General features: G+C 31.2%; 1 protein-coding gene across 11 annotated transcripts in view; it reads left to right on the top strand.

Annotated features, from left to right (window-relative positions):
• The window catches only part of LOC105153659 (A-type potassium channel modulatory protein DPP6), a 635,032-nt gene that overhangs the window by 589,152 nt on the left and 23,449 nt on the right, over window positions 1-22,431 (top strand). For all 11 annotated transcript variants that reach the window (XM_087408058.1, XM_087408059.1, XM_087408062.1 and 8 more), the window contains one exon: window positions 15,050-15,219. In XM_087408058.1, coding sequence (XP_087264184.1) covers window positions 15,050-15,219 — 170 coding nt within the window. The remainder of the gene's footprint in view (window positions 1-15,049; window positions 15,220-22,431) is intronic.

Raw genomic sequence — 22,431 nt, 5'->3', positions numbered from 1 at the left:
CGCTTTAAGACTCATGGTGTTCATTTCATATCCATATTTTTTTTAGGATGTATGTATCTTTCCAAATGTTTAGAAAGAAACTTACTCTTTTCCTAAAATACAATATTTGAGAGCCATTTGACTCCATATTATTCGCGCAAATATTTGTTTATCTGATCAATTTCAAAAAACTGATCTGCGGTAATCAGCTCAAGACAGAATGATCTAAGTATGACATTTAATTCGCTTTCCGTTCGTGACCTTATCCTTCACGATATCATTCTTATAATATAAATGGTGAAAATCATCATCAAAAGAATTATTCGAGTTTTACGTACATCGCATTAACTTCGCATGGTTCAATAAAATCGCACGAAAAACCACAAAAAGTCTTATTTCCGAATAGAACACTGTCGGACATAAGTAATTGGCCAGCAGGCCAAACCGGATTTATCGGTCGCTCTTGACAAAACTTTCTCATCCGTTTGCACAACGTCGTTTTTCCTCGCGTGCCATTCAGATCCCAGCTTTTTTATCCCGTCGTCGTAGTCTCGATACACGCCCACATGTACGCACACTCATCCATCCGGAATTTCACCCTCGGGATATTTTTCTCTCTCGTCACGTCCATCGAGCTGCGCAACGCAACGTCGCGTCTTTGTGCAGTTTTCCTTCCTCGCCGCAGCGTTTCTTCTTCGTCCTCGTTCTAGCATGCTCCACGCGATCTATTTTTCCATTCTCTTCTTTTCTCGGTTCTTCCCTTTGTTGCCTCTTGCTTCTTCGGGTTTACCAACGACAGTCTTTTTGCTCGCTTTCTCTCTTTCTCTTTCTTTCTCTCTCTCTCTCTCTCTCTCTCTCTATCTCTCTCTGTTTCTGTATCTTTCTCTCTCACGTTTCGCAACATCCGAGCTAGATCTAGTGGGAGTATCTCAAAACTCTCACAGACATTCTTCAAAATATGTTATCTTTTCTCATTTTTCTGACTCGATTTCTTAGAAGAATTTATACGTGATACATTAACTGGGAACTTTGCAAATCAACAGAAATAATCAGTTTCACGTTTCGAGCCGTTTCTCTAATCATTTTCTCAAGAAAATGATTACTTCTTTCTGGTTTTTTAAATTTATGATGTTCATTAAAAATTAGTTTTAAAGTTTTAATCAAAATATATATGTATTATACAAAGGAAAAACAAGGGTCTTTCAGATTTTATAATAACTATTTTTATAATAACTACGGAAAGAATTCATTTTGCTAAAAATTTAAAATTTTAACTAGATATTAGGAATGTGATTTAGTTTTGAATGTTTTGCAAGAGATGGTACTACTGTCAGTATTGTCGAAGACATTCCAATCGCAGCTTGTTTCTTAATGCTTTATTCCATCATAGTCATTTATACTAATGCGATAGACGCAGTAAACATCGGGTTTATACTATTTTAAAAATGGAGTTTTCTAAAGAGTCTTTTTTTACATGTGTCATTTTTATTTTTTAATCAGAAGGAAACGGCGGTTGAATGTCATAGAATTCTGATGGTAATGTTGCTCCATTAATTAACCCTAGTATAGCATTCATGGGTTCAACTTATCCTATGCGATTTGTTGTAATTTTTTTATAATATAATTTGAAGATTCAGATTCAGGATGAAAAAAAGCTTTAACTCCATAGATATGATAAGTCTGCAAGGATATTTTTTTTTTTGCATTATTCTCAATGTGAGAATGCACGAAAGTTTAAAGAGGATACTTGAGACCCACATGTGATCAGCTTGTAAGTTTTCGGCGTACCCCTTTATTTTTTATTAAATATACGTTTACTGAGTTTCAGATAGTAAGTATACAAAAATATAGAAAAAGAATTATATTTCAATATAATAAATAGCAGGAATTTTATAATTTCTGTCAGTCTTCGGAGATCGCTCGGGGCGAATTGCTTTAGAGCGAGTGTTACATCATCCTCTAAACTAAATCTTAATAAACTTACATATTATAATAATATTTATACATATACAATCCTTCATCTATCATTTTATATTGTTTAAATAATAAAATTTTATTTATTAATTGTAAATTTATAATACACATATGCATAGATTTTTCAAAAATGTCGATTTTCGATAATTCAAATAATTATACTTTCTTGAATGAACGAGTCATATCGTACTATTTTTTTTTGTTAGTCCAAAGAGTCAACTAAAAACATCCTGCGAATTTTTGTTTGAATATTAAATAAAAAAATTTAAGAATTTTGTATCCAAAGTAGTAATTTTTTGCGAATTTTTCCAATAAATTTCTTTGAAGCATTGTATTTAATTGAAAATAAGATATTATTTATTTTTTTAATTCATATTTATCTGTCTTTGTCTGACTTCGAAGTATACATTTCATACGTTTGAACTAAAAAATACGTATTCAGTCCAGAGATATAGCATGACAAAGTTACAGGATTTCACAAACCCTGATATTATCGTGAAGGTAACCAAAAATAACAATGCCATACTAAGGTTAAAACATGTGAATATTGATTCAGATTCAAAAGTGATGATTTCAATGTTAACGACAAAGACAATCAAAAAAGCTGGGAAATACAAATTTGCAAGCATTATTGGATGAAAATCCAGCACAATCCACTTCAGAACTTGCCAGCGAATTAAATGTTGATCGTGCAACAGTTATTAAATGTTTACATGATATGGGAAAGATTCACAAAGAAGAAAAATGGGTTCCATATCAGTTATTAACAAAAAATGCCATCGTGAATCGATTGAACGTTTGCATTTCGTTGATCGCCAGACAAAAGAAAGAAGAGTTTTTTGTATCGAATTGTTACTAGGGATGAAAAATGGATTAATTTTGATAATCCCAAACAAACAATATCATGGATTAATCCAGGTCAATCAGCAACATTCACTTCAAGACGCAATATCAATTAAAGTATTGCTGTGTATTTGGGATTAAGATATTGTATACTATGTTAAATGAACTGTTAAATCCGAAAGAAACTGTCATTGCTGATCATTACAAATCATGACAAATGAAGCAAATATTAGACCAAAAATGATTTCCAATTGTAAACGACGCAAAGTGCTCCTTCTTCATAACAATGCTCGATCTCATGTTACATTATCAGTGAAGCAAATGCTATTAGAACTGGAATGAGAAGTCTTACCGCACGCCGCGTATTCTCCAGACATTGCTCCATCTGATTTTTACTTGTTCCGGTCAATATAATATGCTTTAGAGGATACATACTTTCATAATTTCGAAAATATGTTGAAAATTGGATCAACTTCAAAAAAGAATCTTTTTATCATAATAATAAATCGTAATAAAAGAGGCAATAGGAGTCGTCGTAAAAAGTAATTGTGCAGTCAAATATTAAAATTAATTATCTTACATATAATGTGACAATAGTTTACATAACTTGAACGTTTTGGCTTGTGATTTGAGCCAACCTCAATAAAATGATGTTAAAACATTGTGTCGTGTATAATTTTATGATCACGTCTGTGATTGGTATCAAAAACCTAGTTTTTCGGGCAGATAGTTAAATTATTGGTTTCAGTATCTGATTTCTCAAAAGAAAAAAATAATATCGAATTTGATTGATAAGGCATTTCTTCTTTTGCATTCGGAGACTTTTACAGGAAAAACATTGAGTTCATTATTAATGTTTTACTACAAAATGACTATCCTTGATTACATTTTTAAAACAATTAGTGACAAGATTAAAAAATTAATCTATAAGAGTAATAATGATAATAGATCCAACATAAACAGAAAGACAAAAATAAAAAATGGTTTACTGTGCTATACATTGATGATCTGTAATAGCTGATTGTCATGTGCCCATTTGGCACATATGATGCATCGCAATCATTACAATTGATTCTGTAGACTATATTTATTTTTTGTAAATTCAGTAATGGATCTTTATGTATTTTAATAAAATTACTGAGTTTATACTATAAAACGATATGCCATGTGTTAAACCATTGAAAACATTTTTAAATTTTTGTGAAATAAAACGGGCAGAAGACTGAAAACTAGACTTTTAGAACATCATAGTCATATACGTAGAAATACTACGACTCAATTAGCTATTACCATAGGATGTATTGCGATCATGAATTTGATTTGGGAAAATGTTCTGAATGTCGAGAAGCATTACAATAAACGTTTATTTGCTGAAATGATACATATAAACAACCAATCAAATGAGCTTAATGTAAAAACGGATGACTTAAACAAGGGCTATATCCTTAATAAATTGTAATATGTTTGTTTCTTGTTCTTTGTCATATTGATCGCAATGTTACTGCGCCAGTAACTGTTTCATATTGTTTTATTCTGTTAACGATTTTTGACTTATAATGTACATCATTTTATATCCAAATTGACGGGATTAATCAAACATTCCTTATAATCACATAATGTTTGTGGTTTCATTAGTTGAGGCGAATTAGTTCGGATTGTCTTTTGATTTTCAATAATAACAGTTCAATAAAAATATAGACAGAGGCTTTCGATTAGTCTATGAATCAATCAGCCTATGAATCAATCAGCCTGTGAATTGTAATGGTCAATAGATTCATCAATGAAGATTCTCACCTCATCACAGACGCGATCATAAAATTATACACGACACAATGTTTTAACATCATTTTGCTGAGGATGGCTCAAGTCACGAGCCGAAATATTCAAGTTATATAAATTATTGTCACATTGTATGTAAGATAATTAATTTTAATATTTGACACTGAATTACTTTTTGCGACGACTCCTATTGTCTCTTTTATCATGATTTATTATTATATTAATAGAAAGAGTCCATTAATTTATTGTTCTTATTGTAATTTATTAATCTTTTTATCATCGCGTGGAATCCATCTTTTGCTAGAAAGATGAGAAAAAGTTACACAAAGGAAAAAATTTTGATTAAGATATTCGTCCATTATCTTGTTTAAATCAGTTTTTGAAATAAAAAACTCTCAAAACTAAATCACTCCTAATAATAGATCTGGAAATCATTTTGTTGGGTAAATCAAAATAATTATGTGGAAAATTTGAACATAACAAACAATATTGTAAAAAATTTTTATTATTTCGCCTAACAATGAGCTTGAATGTTGTATATAATTATTTTGATAATTCAACAAAATTATTATGCATATATCTGGCTATATTTTTAAATATTTTAATAAAACCATTCTTTCTGTGTCATAACTACTCTTTTTTCATGATTCTCTTTATATTTTTAATGAAATTTTGTCTTCAGTTTACCTCGAACTTTCTGCAATATATCTGAATTAAATATCTCGTAATAATTTTTTTTACCTTTTAAATCGTCATTTCAAGAATATGAGCGTAGTGTTAATTTAGGTTTAATTCCATCTTTTTTCCTTGCCCGTTCATTCTTTTTTACAATAACGCTCTGCTTCTCGCGACTTGAAAACTGGATATTTACGTTTTACTGCGTCCGCGAGTCGACCCCTCTTTCGAAAGGAAACGAAATAAAAAGTTTCCGCTTGGTTCCTTCGCAGCTCGTCCAGTTCTTTTCCGATGTTCCTGTAGGCTCTATGAGAACTCAGTACTTATTACTTCAGCAATTTTCTCTCGAAAACCATCGTGTCACGTCGATGACGCAGTTTCTCTTTGTCGAGGATTCTTATTTGCGACGTGCGGAAAAAAGACTGCATTGGCGAGAGGAGATTCTTTCCATGTATTTGCACTTTGTTTATTGAGATGAGAGTTAACAGATAAAAGGAAATACTGTTTTTTTTCGATTTTCATTGAATTGAAATTGATGTCAACGGTTTGTTGTCCGTATTATCGCGAAATAAAACTGCATAAAATGCAAGTTTAATTACAATTTTTTTAATTATGAAAATAATTTCGCGCCGTCTTTTCTTTTCTTATCTTAGAATGAATTGCACCGATATGATTTAATGCAAATTCAGATTAAGTAAATTCTGTTCTTTGAATAGTGTTATGTGAATTGAAACAGTTTTGTTTACTACGTATAAAGGAGACAAAAGTTAGATTGGTAAATAAAAAAATTGAACACGTAAATTAAAAAAGTAATCTAGGTTCCCAATATTAATGAAAACAACAAAAGTATTGAGGTCAATTTGCAATCATACTTTTATACATGTATTAAAAACTTCTTTCATTTTACAAGAATAATCGCGAAAGGTAAATGCGTGAATACTGAAATATAGAAATTTAATCGAATCTACTGCTCAGGTCAACGCTTTATTTATTCCGCAATAATAGGGGAACGGAAGTATATCCTGGTCGTGGGTGCTTCATAATTACGCAATGCGCCGGATAGTTTCAGGCTGAACTTTCTTTCCTTGTGAACTTTACGAAGAGAGAATCTAGATTACTTCTCGCTTCCTCATTGCGAGCAATTGTGCTTTGACGCGTTGTGAGCTCTTTAATCGAGTACTTATCACAAAATTAATATTAGAGTAACAATAATAGATCTCTGAAAACCTATTGGCAGAAAGCTTGATAAAAGAAAAAATTTGTTTTAAAGCTTTATAAATAAAGATTTATAACGAGATATAATAATTTCAATGGTTTTTAAAAATTTTTTTTAAAATAGTAAAACTCTATAGTAACAAGATAATGGAAATTATAAATATATATAAATAAATTTAGTATAACAAAAAAGGGATATGAGCCCAAAAATTATATTACTTCAGTAGTAATTATAATAAAAAGATATATTAAATATAAATTTGACATTCACAATCAACACAAATAATAAACAAAATTATAAAAAAATATATAAGAAAATATAAAACATACAGACGTTTCAACCTTGATTGGATTATTCTCAATGTTTCAATAAAAGTTCGCTCGGTCTACTAAAAGTAATAAAATTATTCGGACATTACTTGTATATTATGATCGCTTATTGAATATATTTAAAGTTTCACTGTAGTCGTCCATAGAATTGAAATCTTGAAAGAATTTTGAGTATCAAATGTTCCATTGTAAACGGAAAGGATTGTTTCTATTAAAATAATGAAGCTACTTTATCAAGATATAATAACTCAGAAGAAGAAGAAGAAGAAGAAGAACTCAGAATAACTCATAACAGAGAAGAAAAGATGAACTTGAGCCATTGTCTAACCAAAATGTAGTATATAAAATTTCGTGCGAAGACTGTGATGCCAGCTATGTTGACCAAACAAAACGAAAATTAAATACAATATTACATGAACACATTTCAGATATCAAAAAAAGAACGGGTTCACCATCAGTTATTTCTGACCATCGCATGAACTTAAACCATAATTTTAAATGGAATGAAGTCAAAATTTTAGATAAAGAGGTTTCGTATAATAAAAGTTTGATATCTGAAATGATACATATAAAAAAGCAAAGACAAGGCATTAACAAACAAAATGATACAGAATCATTGCCAGAACCATACCTCTAGATCATACAATCACTTTCCTCTTCATAATCACTTCCCCTCTCAATTACTTTCCCTCTTTCTTCCATATCTCCCTTCTCTAACACATTTCCTCTCCCTTCCAAAAAATTTCTTTCCTTAACATTTTCATAACGTTTATAATTCTTTGAATATCACAACGGTCCTAAAGACATGATAACAACAATTTTAACTCTGATCGTTATTACCTATAATATAAATTGCAAAAAACGGTTGAAAACTTGACTGCGGTTTCTGTATCAGACTCTTTTAATATGAAGGTAATTTATATAATTTAACTTTGACTAAATTAAAAATTTGAATATAATATATTGGTGATCGTTATAAACTATCATTAATTCTAAAATGCATTATCTCTATGAGTTATTATATCTTGATAAAGTTGCTTCATTATTTTAATAGAAACAATCCTTATCCGTTTACAATGGAACTCAAAATTCTTTCAAGATTTCAATTCTATGGACGACTACAGTGAGACTTTAAATATATTCAATAAGCGATCATAGTATATACAAGTAATGTCCGAATAATTTTATTACTGTAGACCGAGCGAACTTTTATATATTGAAACATTGAGACTAACCCAATCAAGGTTGAAACATCTGTATGTTTTATATTTTCTTATATATTTTTTTATATTTTTGTTTATTATTTGTATTGAATGTCAAATTTATATTCAATCTTATTGTTATAATTACTAATGAAGTAATATAATTTTTTGGCTCGTATCCCTTTTTTATACTAAATTTATAATTTATTGAGCCATATTATTTACATTATTACATATTAGGTGTAGTAAAAAGAAATCCATTATTTTTCCAATAGATGGTATCTCTTTAGTATCTCGTCTACGTGATACAGATTACTAAAGCCATCTCTCTATTGGAAAAATAATGGATTTCTTTTTACTACACCTAATACAAATAATATGTGGAGATGGTAATTAAGTCTTTGGGGATCAGAGCTTTCTGACAAAATAATTTATGGATGATCTTGTAAGAATTTTCGCTAAATTCGATTCCGATTTTCAAATTCTATATTTCAAAAAATAATCTGATTAAACTTGTGAACTTAGTTTTAGAAAGTTCTTAGCATTGCTGAGTGTATCCTGAAAACATTGAATTTCGAAAGGATAGTAACCTCCTTGAAGGAGAATCTAATATTACGGGGTTTATAATCAGAGTCCGAGTTAAAATCAGTTTGGTTTGAAAATCAGTACTATTTGCGTAAAATCAATGAATTTTAAATGAAGTGAAATTGTAAAAATTTGATGTTATTTTGCAATTAAAAAGTTCCTAAAACCGAATTTTATGATAAACAAATTATTTTTTTCAATTCTGTCCGCAATATTAAAGCTACTATTTAAAACTTTTTTATTTTAATGGATTAGAATAAAGGGCTAATATTCCGAATAGAGCAGGACAGCTCCGATGACCTTGACATATATTGTCAAGATGACCCTGAATAACCTCCATCAAGTTTTAGTCGTCGCTCGTCATTCATTAAAAAGTTATAAAAGTATTAACAAAAGAAGTTTGAAAAATGTCTCTTTTCTACTATATAAAACAGAAATTTTCTGCTTTAAAGTATATTTTATAACTTTCCACGATTCTCACTTCACCTCTCCCCCTGCCAAAGGGCGCACGACTTTCATGCAAAGCGACTCTCATCTCACCTCCCCGCTGCCAGAGTTATATAAGATATTATATAAGAAAATATTTTGCGTTGTTAAAGCAGGGAATTCGTTCCATCAGAGCACAGTTGTGTCTAAAAGTTAAGTTTCATTGATGAACTTTTTTCGTTAATAACTTTTTAACAAATGACGAGCGATAGCTGATGGAGTTCACTGAGAATCATGATCTTGACAACATATGTTAAGATCAAGGTTATCGAAACCTCTCCTAATCGCTTCTTCTAAATGGTTGATTGCTATAAGTTTTTTTGCACTTTATTTAGTACACGCGAGTGTATCGATAATGTATTTTATGTAGACTGGGTTTACAATAAAATAAAAAACATTTTTTTTCATAAATTCACATTTTATTCGTCTAATAATGATACTGCATAATACGTTTTCATACTATATGTCTGTATCTATCTATAGTCGCATTTGCCAACAATTTTCAATTATGAAAAGAATATAAAATCGAATTGTGTATATATCTTGTATATTTTTCTTCTTCCTGAATATTTCTTTTCCTAGACATATATATAACGTCAATACTTTTAAGGTTTTCACGGATATTTTCTTCATACAAACTACGCAATTTGCAGGTTATTTTCGTATTTTGATACGTGTTAAATGCATTAAATACATGCCTATAATATGTACAGCCTTATTAGCCAAAAATTATTAGATGCTTTATTAATCATTATTTAAAGTTTCAGCTTAAAAATTAATTTTTTGGCATTTGCCATAAATATCTTTTGTTTAGAAAAACCTTTAGCTTATATGCGTGCATGTGTGCGTGCGTGCGTGCCTGGGTATAATGCCGGTAATCAATCAGCAATAATGCAGATAAAGAACTCTAAAGGAATGAAGAAAAATACAAGTACCTAATATTTTTTATTTTGCCAAGACTATATATCCACAAAGTAGTCTTATATTATAGTACATGCATATATAATATACAGTGTATCCTAAAAGTTTGGTAATGGTTAAAAATCTCGTAAAATATGCATTTATACCTCGCGCGCGCGAGGTAAATTCATTCAACTTCAATGCGGTTTACTTTAGGTAATCTTTTTGCCGGCGGTATTGTAAATTTCGAATCCCTTAATCCCATAAAAAAGTTCTTAGAAAAAAGGTTTGTAACCAGTGTTTTCAAACGTCTCAACGTTAGTTACAAGAATGTGAAATAGAATAAAAAGTAGAATGTTCCGTTTGAAAAATTCAAAGTGACCTTTATCTAATCATAGCGGCGTCATCTAGGATCATACTAGGGCAGACAATATACTAATTTTTAGAAATATACATATATTTCTTTATTTATAACAAATATATTTATTTCTTTTAATGATCGACGCAACAACTATTTAGATTTGGTACTATATTTGCAAAAAGATGTAATTTTTTAAGCTGTTTATAGGTAAAATATAAAAATCCGAGTTAGTATATTTTCGATCGGAGAAAAAGAAACAGAGCTAGATAAAGTTGTAACATATTTTAAGAAATATATATGTTCTAAAACAGAAATTTACTGCTTTAAAGTCATCTATTCTAAAACACAAAACAAATTCAGTGTTTTAAAAATGAATTACTATATCTATTCTGGAACAGAAATGATCTTTTTATATTATTTTTGTTTTTATAACAGTGAATTTGTGTTTTAGAGCAGAGAATTTGTTTTAAAGCAATAAATTTGTGTTTCAGACAATTTGTTTTTAAAGCAATGAATTTGTATTTGTAAAGCAGTGAATATCTCTATTACAATAAGAATACTTACAACACATTCGCACGATCATACAGCATGAAAATGTGACCTCAGCGCGTGTTTGCATTTCGCGTCTGTGACAGATTTTCTAACCTAATCAACTTAAAATATTTCAGTTTACGAAGCAGAGCGACATTTTTCTTGTCAAATTTCTGTCTTTATTTTTACGCGAAAACGCATCGATTCAGAGTATATTTATCAAAATTTTATGTAAGCGAACTCTTCTTACATTTACCGTTAATTGTAATGGTGTTACAATGTACCCTAGCAATACGATATTTTTAACCCCAAACCGATGTCAAAATTTATATATGAATGTATTTGAAACGACTTAAAAATATCATAAAAAGACATGCACATAGCTTGAGAAAATATATTTTAGAATTAATACAATATAATAAAAATACGATAAAAAACATTCTATTTGAAAGTTTAAAACAAAAAAGTATAAAATTGTAAATTTTCACCTATGTGGCTGAGCACAGTATATGTAACTTTTTTTACATGCGGTGTATGCGTGATTGATAACATGAGGCAGATGCAGACCTCGATACCGATTATTTTTGTTCTTCGTGTGATTATCTCTTATTTCATTTAAGGAGTTAGTCTACCCTGAAATAGGGTTGCTACAAATTTTTCGTCCCAAAATTTCCTAACATTGAAAATTGTTAAATATTTTTTTGTTGATAGAGCAATTTAACATAATAGTGTAAATTATTATTAATATTGCTGATATTATATTTAATTGTTAAGTTAGTAATATTTTTTGTTTTTTCCTTTAATATATGAATACGATACTTTTCCTCTTCCTCTCTTTCTCTTTGCTGCTGTACTTAGAATATTAGGAACATAAATCAATGAATACATTTTCTTTTTTATCAAAACTATCCTGTTTATTAAAACCTCAATCTGTCATTATAATATTATTTGAAAGAAAAGTTACAAAAATAATGAAAGTAACATTTATTTTATTCACTTGTTCATAAGTGACAGAGAACTTCCTTAGATATAAACAAAAGAACAGACAACTTTAAAATTTAGCTTTTTACTTAAAAATTAAGATTTCAAATCATTTAAATTTTAAACTTCTTTACAGCCATTTTATTTTTCTAGAAAATTTGGCTAAATCCCTGACTTTTCCATGACTTCCCTAACCATCTTCAAATTTCCTAACTTTTCCATGACTTCTCTGATTTTCCTGATTTGTGGCAATCCTGTAGAAACTTTCCAAAAATTGAAAATTTTCTTTTTGCTTGAATTTCGATAGTTTAGTCTTAAGAATATAAAATTTTATTTTCCGAAAGTAAAATTCTCAATATTAACGAAGATATAGTTGACTATATCGAGCGGTGCACAATTGGTGCCTCCATGCCGTTAAACTGTTCCATTTATGAATAGTTCCGTCATTATTTGACATTACAGTTACATATCTGTACTGTAGATGACGTTGACAAACAATTTTAATATAAATTATATCAACTTCGGTTAGAAATCAATGCGTTTTTCTTAGAATGGTGTTTTCAAAAACGGTGGACACCAGAATTACCACAAAATTAATTCAAATGCTTTGAAATTTGGCTCAGTTATTATCATTGAATTATCTAAAGAAATGGTAAACTTAATTCGTTTTTTCATCTCCAAAATTGATTTATTTCGAAAGGAAGATGAATGATACCTTAATTAAAGTAATTTCCTTCATTTTCTATTACTTTTTCCCATTTCTCCGTCAGAACAATCCCATGATGATAGAACGGTGTCTTTCTAGGCAATCCATTCACCCATTTTTGAATTTCTTCGTAATTAGAGAAGTGTGTGTTCGTAAGTGCGTGTTCCACTGATCGGAAGAGATGGTAATCCAATGGTGCCAAGTCTGGAGAGTACGCTGGAGGATTTCCCATTCAAGTTGTAAAAGTGTCTGCTTCATGCTGTTCGCAACATGCGATCGAGCGTTATCATGCAACAAAACTGACTTTGCGCGATTGTTGGCTACGGATGATCTTTTTTGTATCAATTTGTCACTCAATCGACATAATTGTTATTTTTAGCGATCAGCTGTAACGGTTTCATTTGGACGCAAGAGCTCGTAATACAGCACACCCTCCTGGTTCCATCAAATGTAGAGCAAGGCCTGTTCATATGCCCGTGAATATTCCTCTTTCACGTTGAAGCAGATAGTTGATCCACCCATGATTTTTTCCGCTTGGGATTATCAAAATAAATCCATTATTCATCGCCAATCACGATGAGCCACAAAAAACTTTTTTTTCTTTGCTTGGCAAGCAAAGAAGTTGCGATAGACAAAATTTATTGACAACTCATTTATGACAACTCATGTGGTAGGATTTATGATAACTCATGTGGTAGCCATCCTTCCTTATGAATCTTTCCCATGTTATATAAGCGTTTTGAGACGGCTTTTGGAATAACATTTGACGTTTTTGACAACTCTAAAAGCGTTTGAGCTGGATTCTTATTGAGCAATTCTTATAGCTCGATTTTCAAATTGTGTCTTGTAGCTCAAATTTTTTCGCTTGTCTTGGACATTTTTTGTCTCTCACATCAAAATCATCATTTCGGAGAAGCATTCAAACTATACTCTACATTCTTTCCGATGGAGTTTCATCACCATACACTAATAAGCGATGCGCTTTAGCTGCGGGTTTTTTTGAGGTCAAAGTAGTGAAGAAGCACATGTCGGAAAAACAGTTCGGAACATCGCGGTTCATTAATAATCGATTGGAAAATCTCTTTGGCGTTGAGAAATCTAATCTATAAGGATTGAATCACTTTCAGCGATGTCTAAACTACAAAAGACATATGACTTCACCGTCGAAACTTATCAATGTTAAAGTTAGCACCCTCTAGCAGCGAGCGGCAGGAATTAAGTTCATCATTTATACCTGTGATTTTTGCGATAACTTATATATTTTTTTTATCCATATTTTTATGTCGAATTTTTATGTGAAAATTTAAACTATTTTTCACGCATGCATTTTCACATTTTTCAATATTTTTAATTCTGCCAGATATTTCTTTAGCAAATTTAACGCAGATTAAAAATAATTTTCTAATTTTTGGTTCTAATTTTTGGTAGAATATCTTAGACCTGTTCTGCTGACCATCGCGGAGGCCTTCATACATGCAAGTCTCCAAAAAACGTGCTGTAGCGCTGCCATTTTGTTTTTTAGAATTATAATTTTTATACATTTTGTATATCAAAATACAAGTAACAAATAGATATAAAAACATTTTTTGTATTATGCATAGTTTTTTAATAATCACTTCTCAAAGTAAGATATGATTTTGATGCCTTCAAGGTGGACTAATCCCTTAAAAGATATACAGGATGGGCCTAAACTCTGGATACATCCAAATATCTCATAAATGACGCATTTTAGAAAAAAATATTTCTTACAAAAGTTGTAAGGCTTAAAAAGACATATTCAACAATAATAGTTATTTGACCTAGAATGACGTTGTCAAGGTCAACATGAATTTTTAAAATGGAACTCCCTCTTTTTCAATATTCATGTAGCTTATCTCGAGCTTTCCAAAACACTATAATTAAGTTTATTTTTATTAAGTACTTTTCGAATTATAATGCTTGAAAATTACAGTACCGCTGGCATTAGCATTAAGCAAAGTGTCCAACCGACGGCTAAAATCTCTGTCGTTCAGGATCAGGTCCTAAATAACAATCGTTAAGATCAAGGTCATTGGAGATTGTTTCTCTTATTTTCATTTTTGCACTGAAAATTCATTCTTATGAATTTAAAAAATTAATGTTGACCTGACCTTGCCATTCTAGGCAAGGTTAAATAACCACTATTGTTGAATGCATTTTTTAAACCTTACAACTTTTGTAAGAAACATTTTTTTTTTAAATGCATTGTTTATAAGATATTGGGTGTATCCAGACTTTTGACTTATCCTGTATACATTGTTTTGTTATAACTTACTTTCATTGCAACTGTCTCTAGTCTCCTCTAATATTATTATTTAATGAGTCACTTAAAACCCTACAGCTTTTATATACAACGGTTTTCGAGGAAATACATATCATACGAGATATTTAACCGTTGCCTAACTTTTGGGACACACTGTATGTAATAATATACGGATTTAATAATAATATATTAACTAATTTTATCTATATTTGTTTTTACAGAAGAAGTGTTCAGCTCAAACAAGGCGCTCTGGTTTTCTCCAAGCGGCACTAAATTGGCCTTCGGTTATTTCGATGACTCTAGTACTCCTATTATGACTATACCATTTTACGGATATCCTGGAAGCTTATCTTTCCAATACACGTCGGCGATACCGATTCACTATCCTAAAGTAAGTACATATCCTACTGCTCCATTTTCAATGTACAATATAACAATACGATAAAGAAATATTATCTCGGACATTGCCATGTTTTTAATTCGTCGACTTCTGATATATTCTTTATTAACATTATCATTTTTTATCGAAAATATATTTTTTAAATTTTATAGCTTGATATACAGGAGATATACAGGATTTAATTTAAACTTCAAGTGTTTTAAAATTTAAATGTAAATATTTCTTTGCTACTTGCACAAAGAAATAATAAATTTCATGTACTTTTTACATATGGAATTTTTGTTTACGTATATAATTTCGTGATATCTGAAGACACGGTAGTATCTCGACGCTAAACATTGCTATACCTCCTTTACGCGAAGTATATTTTACGCGTTTTTACTAATCGCTATTTTAATTGATTATCTTTCTGTATGAAAGGCGTTTGCGCATCCGGAAAATGAAATTTTTCGCGGAGAAAACATAACGTCTCTTTAAAAGGCAACGATTCTGAGCGTTAAAGCATCTCTCAGAAATGTCCCACTTCCTTGGTCTCCGCGCGAACTTTCGTCTCGCGCTGTTCCATGCTGTCCGAGATATGAAGCTATCTAATCGAAGTTTACGTTTCTGAAAAGGTGACAGGAACGAGTATGGCACCTTTGCATTTTTCAGTATTTTTTTATGAATTTTGATTGACACCGTCGCAAAAAGTCGTGACATAACGTAAAAAAATATCTGTCATTGATCAATCTTTTAAATAACACCTTTGTTTTCGTACAACAATTTGTAAGGCGGAAAATTGTTTGAATGTAGAAAGGAGTAGATAGACAAATAAGTCTCAAAAATGATATAAAATGTACTGTGCATTAAAAGATTTCCATTTATATGCTTAAATACTGTCGCTAGTTTAAAAAAAAAGCTTAAACGTTCTTTTTTTTATATTTCATATTTTTCGCCAGAAGAACTGCATTATCTGCGAAAGATGATTGTAATCATATTATTTCTTCGATATACTGTGCGATATATAATTCGATATACAATTGCAATCGATCAAACAGCGAAAAGGAAACCATACGATTATGACAAATGCGTCCCCAGTATTTTTTGTTGTTTCACGCATACACTTGGATAAAATTCGTGGCGGATCGATTTCCCTCTCGGAGAGCGCAATTAAATTCTAAGTTTGATGTACAGTTCTACTTTAAGTGTCGCTGTTCTTTTAAAGAGATGCGACTCTTTAAGCTAAATTCTCAGTCTTAGATCAAAGTCATTAGCCAAGTGATTCATTTTTGTTTGATGTGCAATCGCAATTCTGTCATTTTTCTGAATACATTTATCTGAATTTCTTTCGCGACTTTATTGTGCTTCAAAGCTTGTACTTTAAGCGACATTTTAACAGAAATGCAATTCATTCTATTTATCTAAGTTGAATTTGCTTTATTCGTGATGGCCGCAAATGGAATTGTCATTAATATTCATTTCAGCCAAAGAGGAAATATATTACGAAAAAGACGAGTTTGTTCTATAAATATTTACATCTGTACGAAATTTTAAATTTCCCTGAAATTATAATAAAATGCAAATATAACCGAGCGATTCGAATAATTTTATTTTATGATTCGAAAATAGGTTGTTATGCTGAAACAAATTAACTCGTGACATAAAGTAACTCGCCATTTGGAAAGTGCTACTATTATCAACAGAAGCATTAAATGAAGTGGATATCTATGCGAAAGCATCGCTTTTATAAATTCTGCGTATTATTAAAATCATGTTATAAATTTTTTTTAATTTGTGCATAATGAATAATAAAATTATAAATTTGCTAGTTTATAGAATTACAGTTTACAAAAATGTTTTAATATCATTGATTGAAACAGATATCTATTTCGCGTGCAATTAACACAATCGTTCAGTGAAAATTATAAATGTTACAGTAAAACAGAATATAAATACAATTTATACAGTATAATTTCCATAAGAAAATAATAAGATTTATTAAATAAAAATTTTTATAGAATTTATAATTTTGAAAATTTGATTATATTAAGTTATATTTTGTTGTTAAAGAATAATACATAATAATGTTTTCACAACATTTTTATATTATTAACGTCACTTACTATTTCGTAAAAAGTTAAGTTTTTGCAAAAAGCGCGAGAAATTTTTAGAATTTGCTAAAATGTAATCAAGAGTCATCCTTAAGCTACAAGCAAACAAAACGACTGATTCGAGCTAGGCACCGCGTTACTTTTTGATGAAGCAAAGAGTACTACTCTATATATGCCAGTAAATTAATATTAGTAGAATATCACAAAGTCTCGAACAAATAAATAAACACTGCGAATAGTAATTACACCGTATTGCATCTTAGGATTAAACAAGATTGTCATTAAAACTTTCGATATTAAAACGAACAAGATTTTCAAATGCACTTAAAGTAATCAGTGAAGGAATAGCCATGGCGGAGATTTATGTTTTCAATTTCATTAAAACACTTTCGCGCAAACAAACCTTACAAACAATAATTTCACACATTTCGCAAGGAAAATGCATTTCTTGTAAATATATACCCGATTATTTTGACGTTCCCTGCAAAACTAAAATTTATTCTGTGATTCTTCACGTCCGAAGATAAATCGCTATAAAAACTTACAGCTAAAAAATTTTAACTTCTATTCTAATTCGATTAAAGAATTTATCGTAAAAATTAAGATTTTAGGTTATCCTTTGTACACTGACTTGTGAGAAAAAAGTTTTTAGCATGACTATAATTGTATAATAAAGTAATTATAATTTCTAATTATAATTATTAAAAATATAATTTCTAGTTATAATTATAATTAGAAAGTATATCCTTCATTCGGATCCTTTTCAACGTCACATTTAATTTTGTGAAATCATTGTGTTTCCTGATACATTGTACAACCATGAAATAAATTAAAAAATTACATTTAACCGAGCGCATATAACAATCTACAATTACTTAGATACGCAGAACAACACATTAATAATTAAATCAATGATAGATATATAATTGAATTTTCAACTACATGAGTTTCGTTAAAGAATATGAAACTGACATATTAACTGATCGAATGTTACAATTCATCTGACTAGTAAACAATATATTGGTATCATAGAAGATAGAGAATAGGAGACCGAACTTATATGGACAAATCCGTCAAAAAGCATGGTCAAAAGTGGTCAACTGAATTAGTTCGATGTAAATGTCGTTTCTGTTCCATGACATCGTTCTCGCAATTTATATGGTAGGTCGAATTATATCAGCTTTAAAGAATGCTTATTCTTTATGCAATTTTAATGACAATTTACGTCTTTCTGTTACTATCAAAGCATGTTGTCAAAGAATATCTATTATTATGTGTGATTGTGTGTGTAAGCGTATATGAAAGAAGTTTTGTCATTTGAACGCCGCCTACCGAGCATCACCAATACCAATTCAGAAACCTGATTTTAACGACACTTTTCAAAGCCTAATTCGGTCTCCTATTCTCTATCCTCCATGATTGGTATAACAGCTAGACAAAGATAAAGAAAATATTATATGTAAGAAAAGAGGAAGCATTAGTTGCTGGTTAATAAATTGTCATAAGCACTGTCTAACAGTTCAGTGTTCATCTGTAGATTTAGACTTTTTTTGTTTACAAATGAAAATCATTTCGGAAAGTTTTATTTAGGCTGCATTTCACTTAACGCTTGCAACGCTCGCAAGCATTGTTTATCCTTGTTTTGATAACATTTGATAAACAATATGGATGAAATGATTCCACAAGCGTTGTTAAATGGAACGCAACTTTAGAGTTCTTTCTTTGTTTAGAATGTTTATGACATATTCATGTCCATGTCCCAAGCAGTGTTCGATAATTATGGAACATTGTTGTGTTCTTCAATTAATGTCATTTTTGTTTTCACTGATTTTCGTTTTCAAGGTTCTGCTCGTCTGACCTACGTATGACGTATCGCAATTATCTCGTACACAATATTAGTATGGAATATTGGTGGAAATCTATCTTGTTCAGTTTATTAATACCTTTGTATGCCATGCTTACTATGTTAATGTCCTTTATAAAATTCTTAATTTTATCAGAAATGCAATATAAGATATTGTAAAAAATAGATAGTGCACATTGTAGTTATTACTTTTTGTAATTATTACTACAAAAATATAATATTAGAGTAGAATAGCTAGGCGGTTCTGAATCACTATTTGTTAGTGCGTAGATATATGCGGTATGTGTGTGTGTGAGGGGTCAGGGGAGGGGGAAAAAGCACACAGACACTGGGAGGGGGAAGAGCGTCACCGGAATCCGTTAGAGGGGGGATTGTTCCTCTCTCACCTGTTGCGTTCTCTTTCTAACTCGTATCCTCCCTCCCTCCTTCCCTCTTTCCCTCCCTCCCTCCCTCCCTCTCTCTCTCTCTCTCTCTCTCTCTCTCCTCTCACTCGTTGTAGGATGCAATTCTCTCTGTTTCGCTCGTTGCGGCCCTATTATTCGCGCTCTCTCTCTTCCTCCCATTGCATTCTCTCCTACGTTCTCTTTTCTTCTTTCGCACACAATTTTATTAAATATGATATTTATAAAATATGACTTGGCAATTATAATAATATTTTTAGTAATGTAATACAATAAATGCGCTTTCTTATCAACTAATTCAATACTCTTTGTACTACTGAGTTATATTATATTAAATTGATTCTTAACTACGGGGAAAGGGATAAAGAAATATAAACATATTTAAAAAGAATCTTATACTTTATTTTTTATATTTGATATATATTCTTTTTCTTTTTGACATTGCGACCACCAATTGTATATTTTAAAAACATTTTGTTACGCACAATTCTTAACATGTTTTACACATCGTATAGTATTAGTATTAGTAACATCAAGATTATTCAATGATTCTACATCTTCATAATCAGCATCGAGTCATAATCAGGTCTCAATGATCAAGTCATCGCTATTGAGTATATCAGTCAGCTGTTAGTGTTTTTCACGTCCTTTAACGTATACGAGAGACTTATTATCATCATTCTCTTCCGTACCAATTACAGCCATCGTAACCAGGCGTTTCACCATGCTGTACGGTATCATCTTTGTATCCATATACGGTATCCATTGCAATCCATGTTAATAAGAACTCAACCAGGAAGTGCAATACTTTTCCGATTTTGTTAAGAAATTCTATGATATGGGACATGTAAAAATGTAATGAGAGAGAATGGCTCTGTTTCTTAATCGCCACTTCTTTCACGATAAATTTCTTTCCAACGATAAATCCTTGCAGATCCACGAATGTTGATATAGTCATGGTGAATTTTCGAGACTGTGCTCGAGTGCAAAAATCTTGCCTTTTTATCCATTATGTTGAAAAGAGGGGAGAGATTATTTTTCTTTTGATGACGATAATTTACGTAATCTTGCATACTACGTTGGATAATGAACTGTATTCGATCGCGGTCATGTATGATAAGACAATAGGCGGTAGTATTCGCTGGTACATTTTCTTTGAATTCTAGTCGCACATCCACGGTGCCACTCTTGACGGACTCGTTTTGTCGCGAGTAGTCAATGATTACTAGAGAAAAGAGATTCCTAAGAATCTGTCTTGAATAATGTTTCACTTTCTACTTTCTTTTGAAATTTGATAATAAGAGGTACGGAAACGTACAAATATCGAGATTCAGATCATCATATGGAAAAAAATTCAGAGTTCAAATAGAGTTTCACGTTGGTTAATTTACAATTGTTGAGTTTTATGTGCTGCCATGTTATTTTGTTCTATTAGTTTGCAGAGCAAAGATGACGTATCGCGGCTTCTCGAGCTGAGACGTCTTGATAGCCCACGAGTACTTCGTTGTGCTTGGTAATAGAAGACTCGTACAGATCCCATGAACTGAAACTCATATTCAGATATCGTCCGCTCTCCAAGGCACGCAGCATAGTTTATTGACTTTATTCAACGTAACGTGAGGCATTCGCCACTGTATCTTGAACAATTCAAGTTTCGGATCTCTGTCGCTGGATCTTTCACAATATAATTGTTGTCGTTGCGCGCTCGTATCAAAATCAATTCGTGACGCGCGTTAATCACTACATGTTTGTAATCTTCGCAAAAGCCCAATAACATCCAACAGTAAAAATTAAAGTATCCATCACATGTTATTAGTCTTTTCACGGTCTGCTCAAACACCGAAAGCAGAAATCTTCTCCATATAATGTGCGAAGTCACCTGAATACGATGCATAGCTCTTCATAAGACTAGTCATTCCAACGTTTCTGTTATGATCGATTTCAGTACCATTGAGTTCATATCGAATTTCGTTAAACATGAACGACATGCAATTATATCCAAGCATTGGCTGCTGATCTACATTTTCTTCGTTTGATGTTGAGAAAGCTTTCATACGGTAGCGTGTACAAATCCTGCTGCTGTATGGGTATCCTTATCTCACCTCTATGTCCTAATGTGGTGTTGACATACAGATTGTGCGAGTCTTAATCCTGACGATGCGATCGTCAAAGATTGGCTCTCCTCCAATATTCAAGATATCAGCCATCTCAGATTTCGTACGATAAGTCCAAGAATTGTAAAAACTTAACGTTTGATGCAGTGAGTTTCTTTCTATTAGATGATTGAATGTTTTTAATCGCTGTTGTTCCTCTAGTAAAAAGGTCTCTAGTCTGTTTCGCCTGCTCGTTCAAAATAAGCATATCACTTTATTGTTGTTGCTTTCGTATATGCAATCTAACGGTGATCTCTTCTCCGAGAAAATTGAGCAATCGTCCGTCTTGACGGTCTCCACAACGCGAATTGTCAGATCTGTAACGCTCCGTACGATGATTGGAAGATAAATGATCTGTCGATCTTTCTGATATCTTATATCCTGGTGATACTCTCGGCGAAAATTCATGTATCACAGACTGTGCACAGACTTATCGTTGCTGTATGCGCCCGCGATCACATTGCATTCAATACTAATGATATTTATCGATACGTCTGATTCGTGCCACTGTTGCGGCTCCAGCACGCGATTCGAAAAAATTCCAACAACGATCCAATATTGTATAGTTTGGTGAAATTTACTCGATAAGCGTATTTGTTATATCTCATTCTTCATTGTATTGTTATTGGCATGAATAATTAATCGGTACTCTTCATCCTCTTTACGAAGCGTTTTCTCTTTCGCAACATTACTAG

This window comes from Acromyrmex echinatior, chromosome 7 (genome assembly GCF_024713525.1).
Source record: "Acromyrmex echinatior isolate Ae372 chromosome 7, ASM2471352v2, whole genome shotgun sequence".
NCBI classification, from domain to species: domain Eukaryota; kingdom Metazoa; phylum Arthropoda; class Insecta; order Hymenoptera; family Formicidae; genus Acromyrmex; species Acromyrmex echinatior.
Note: the sequence above shows the minus strand (reverse complement) of the source record. Positions and strands in the feature narration are given on the sequence as shown.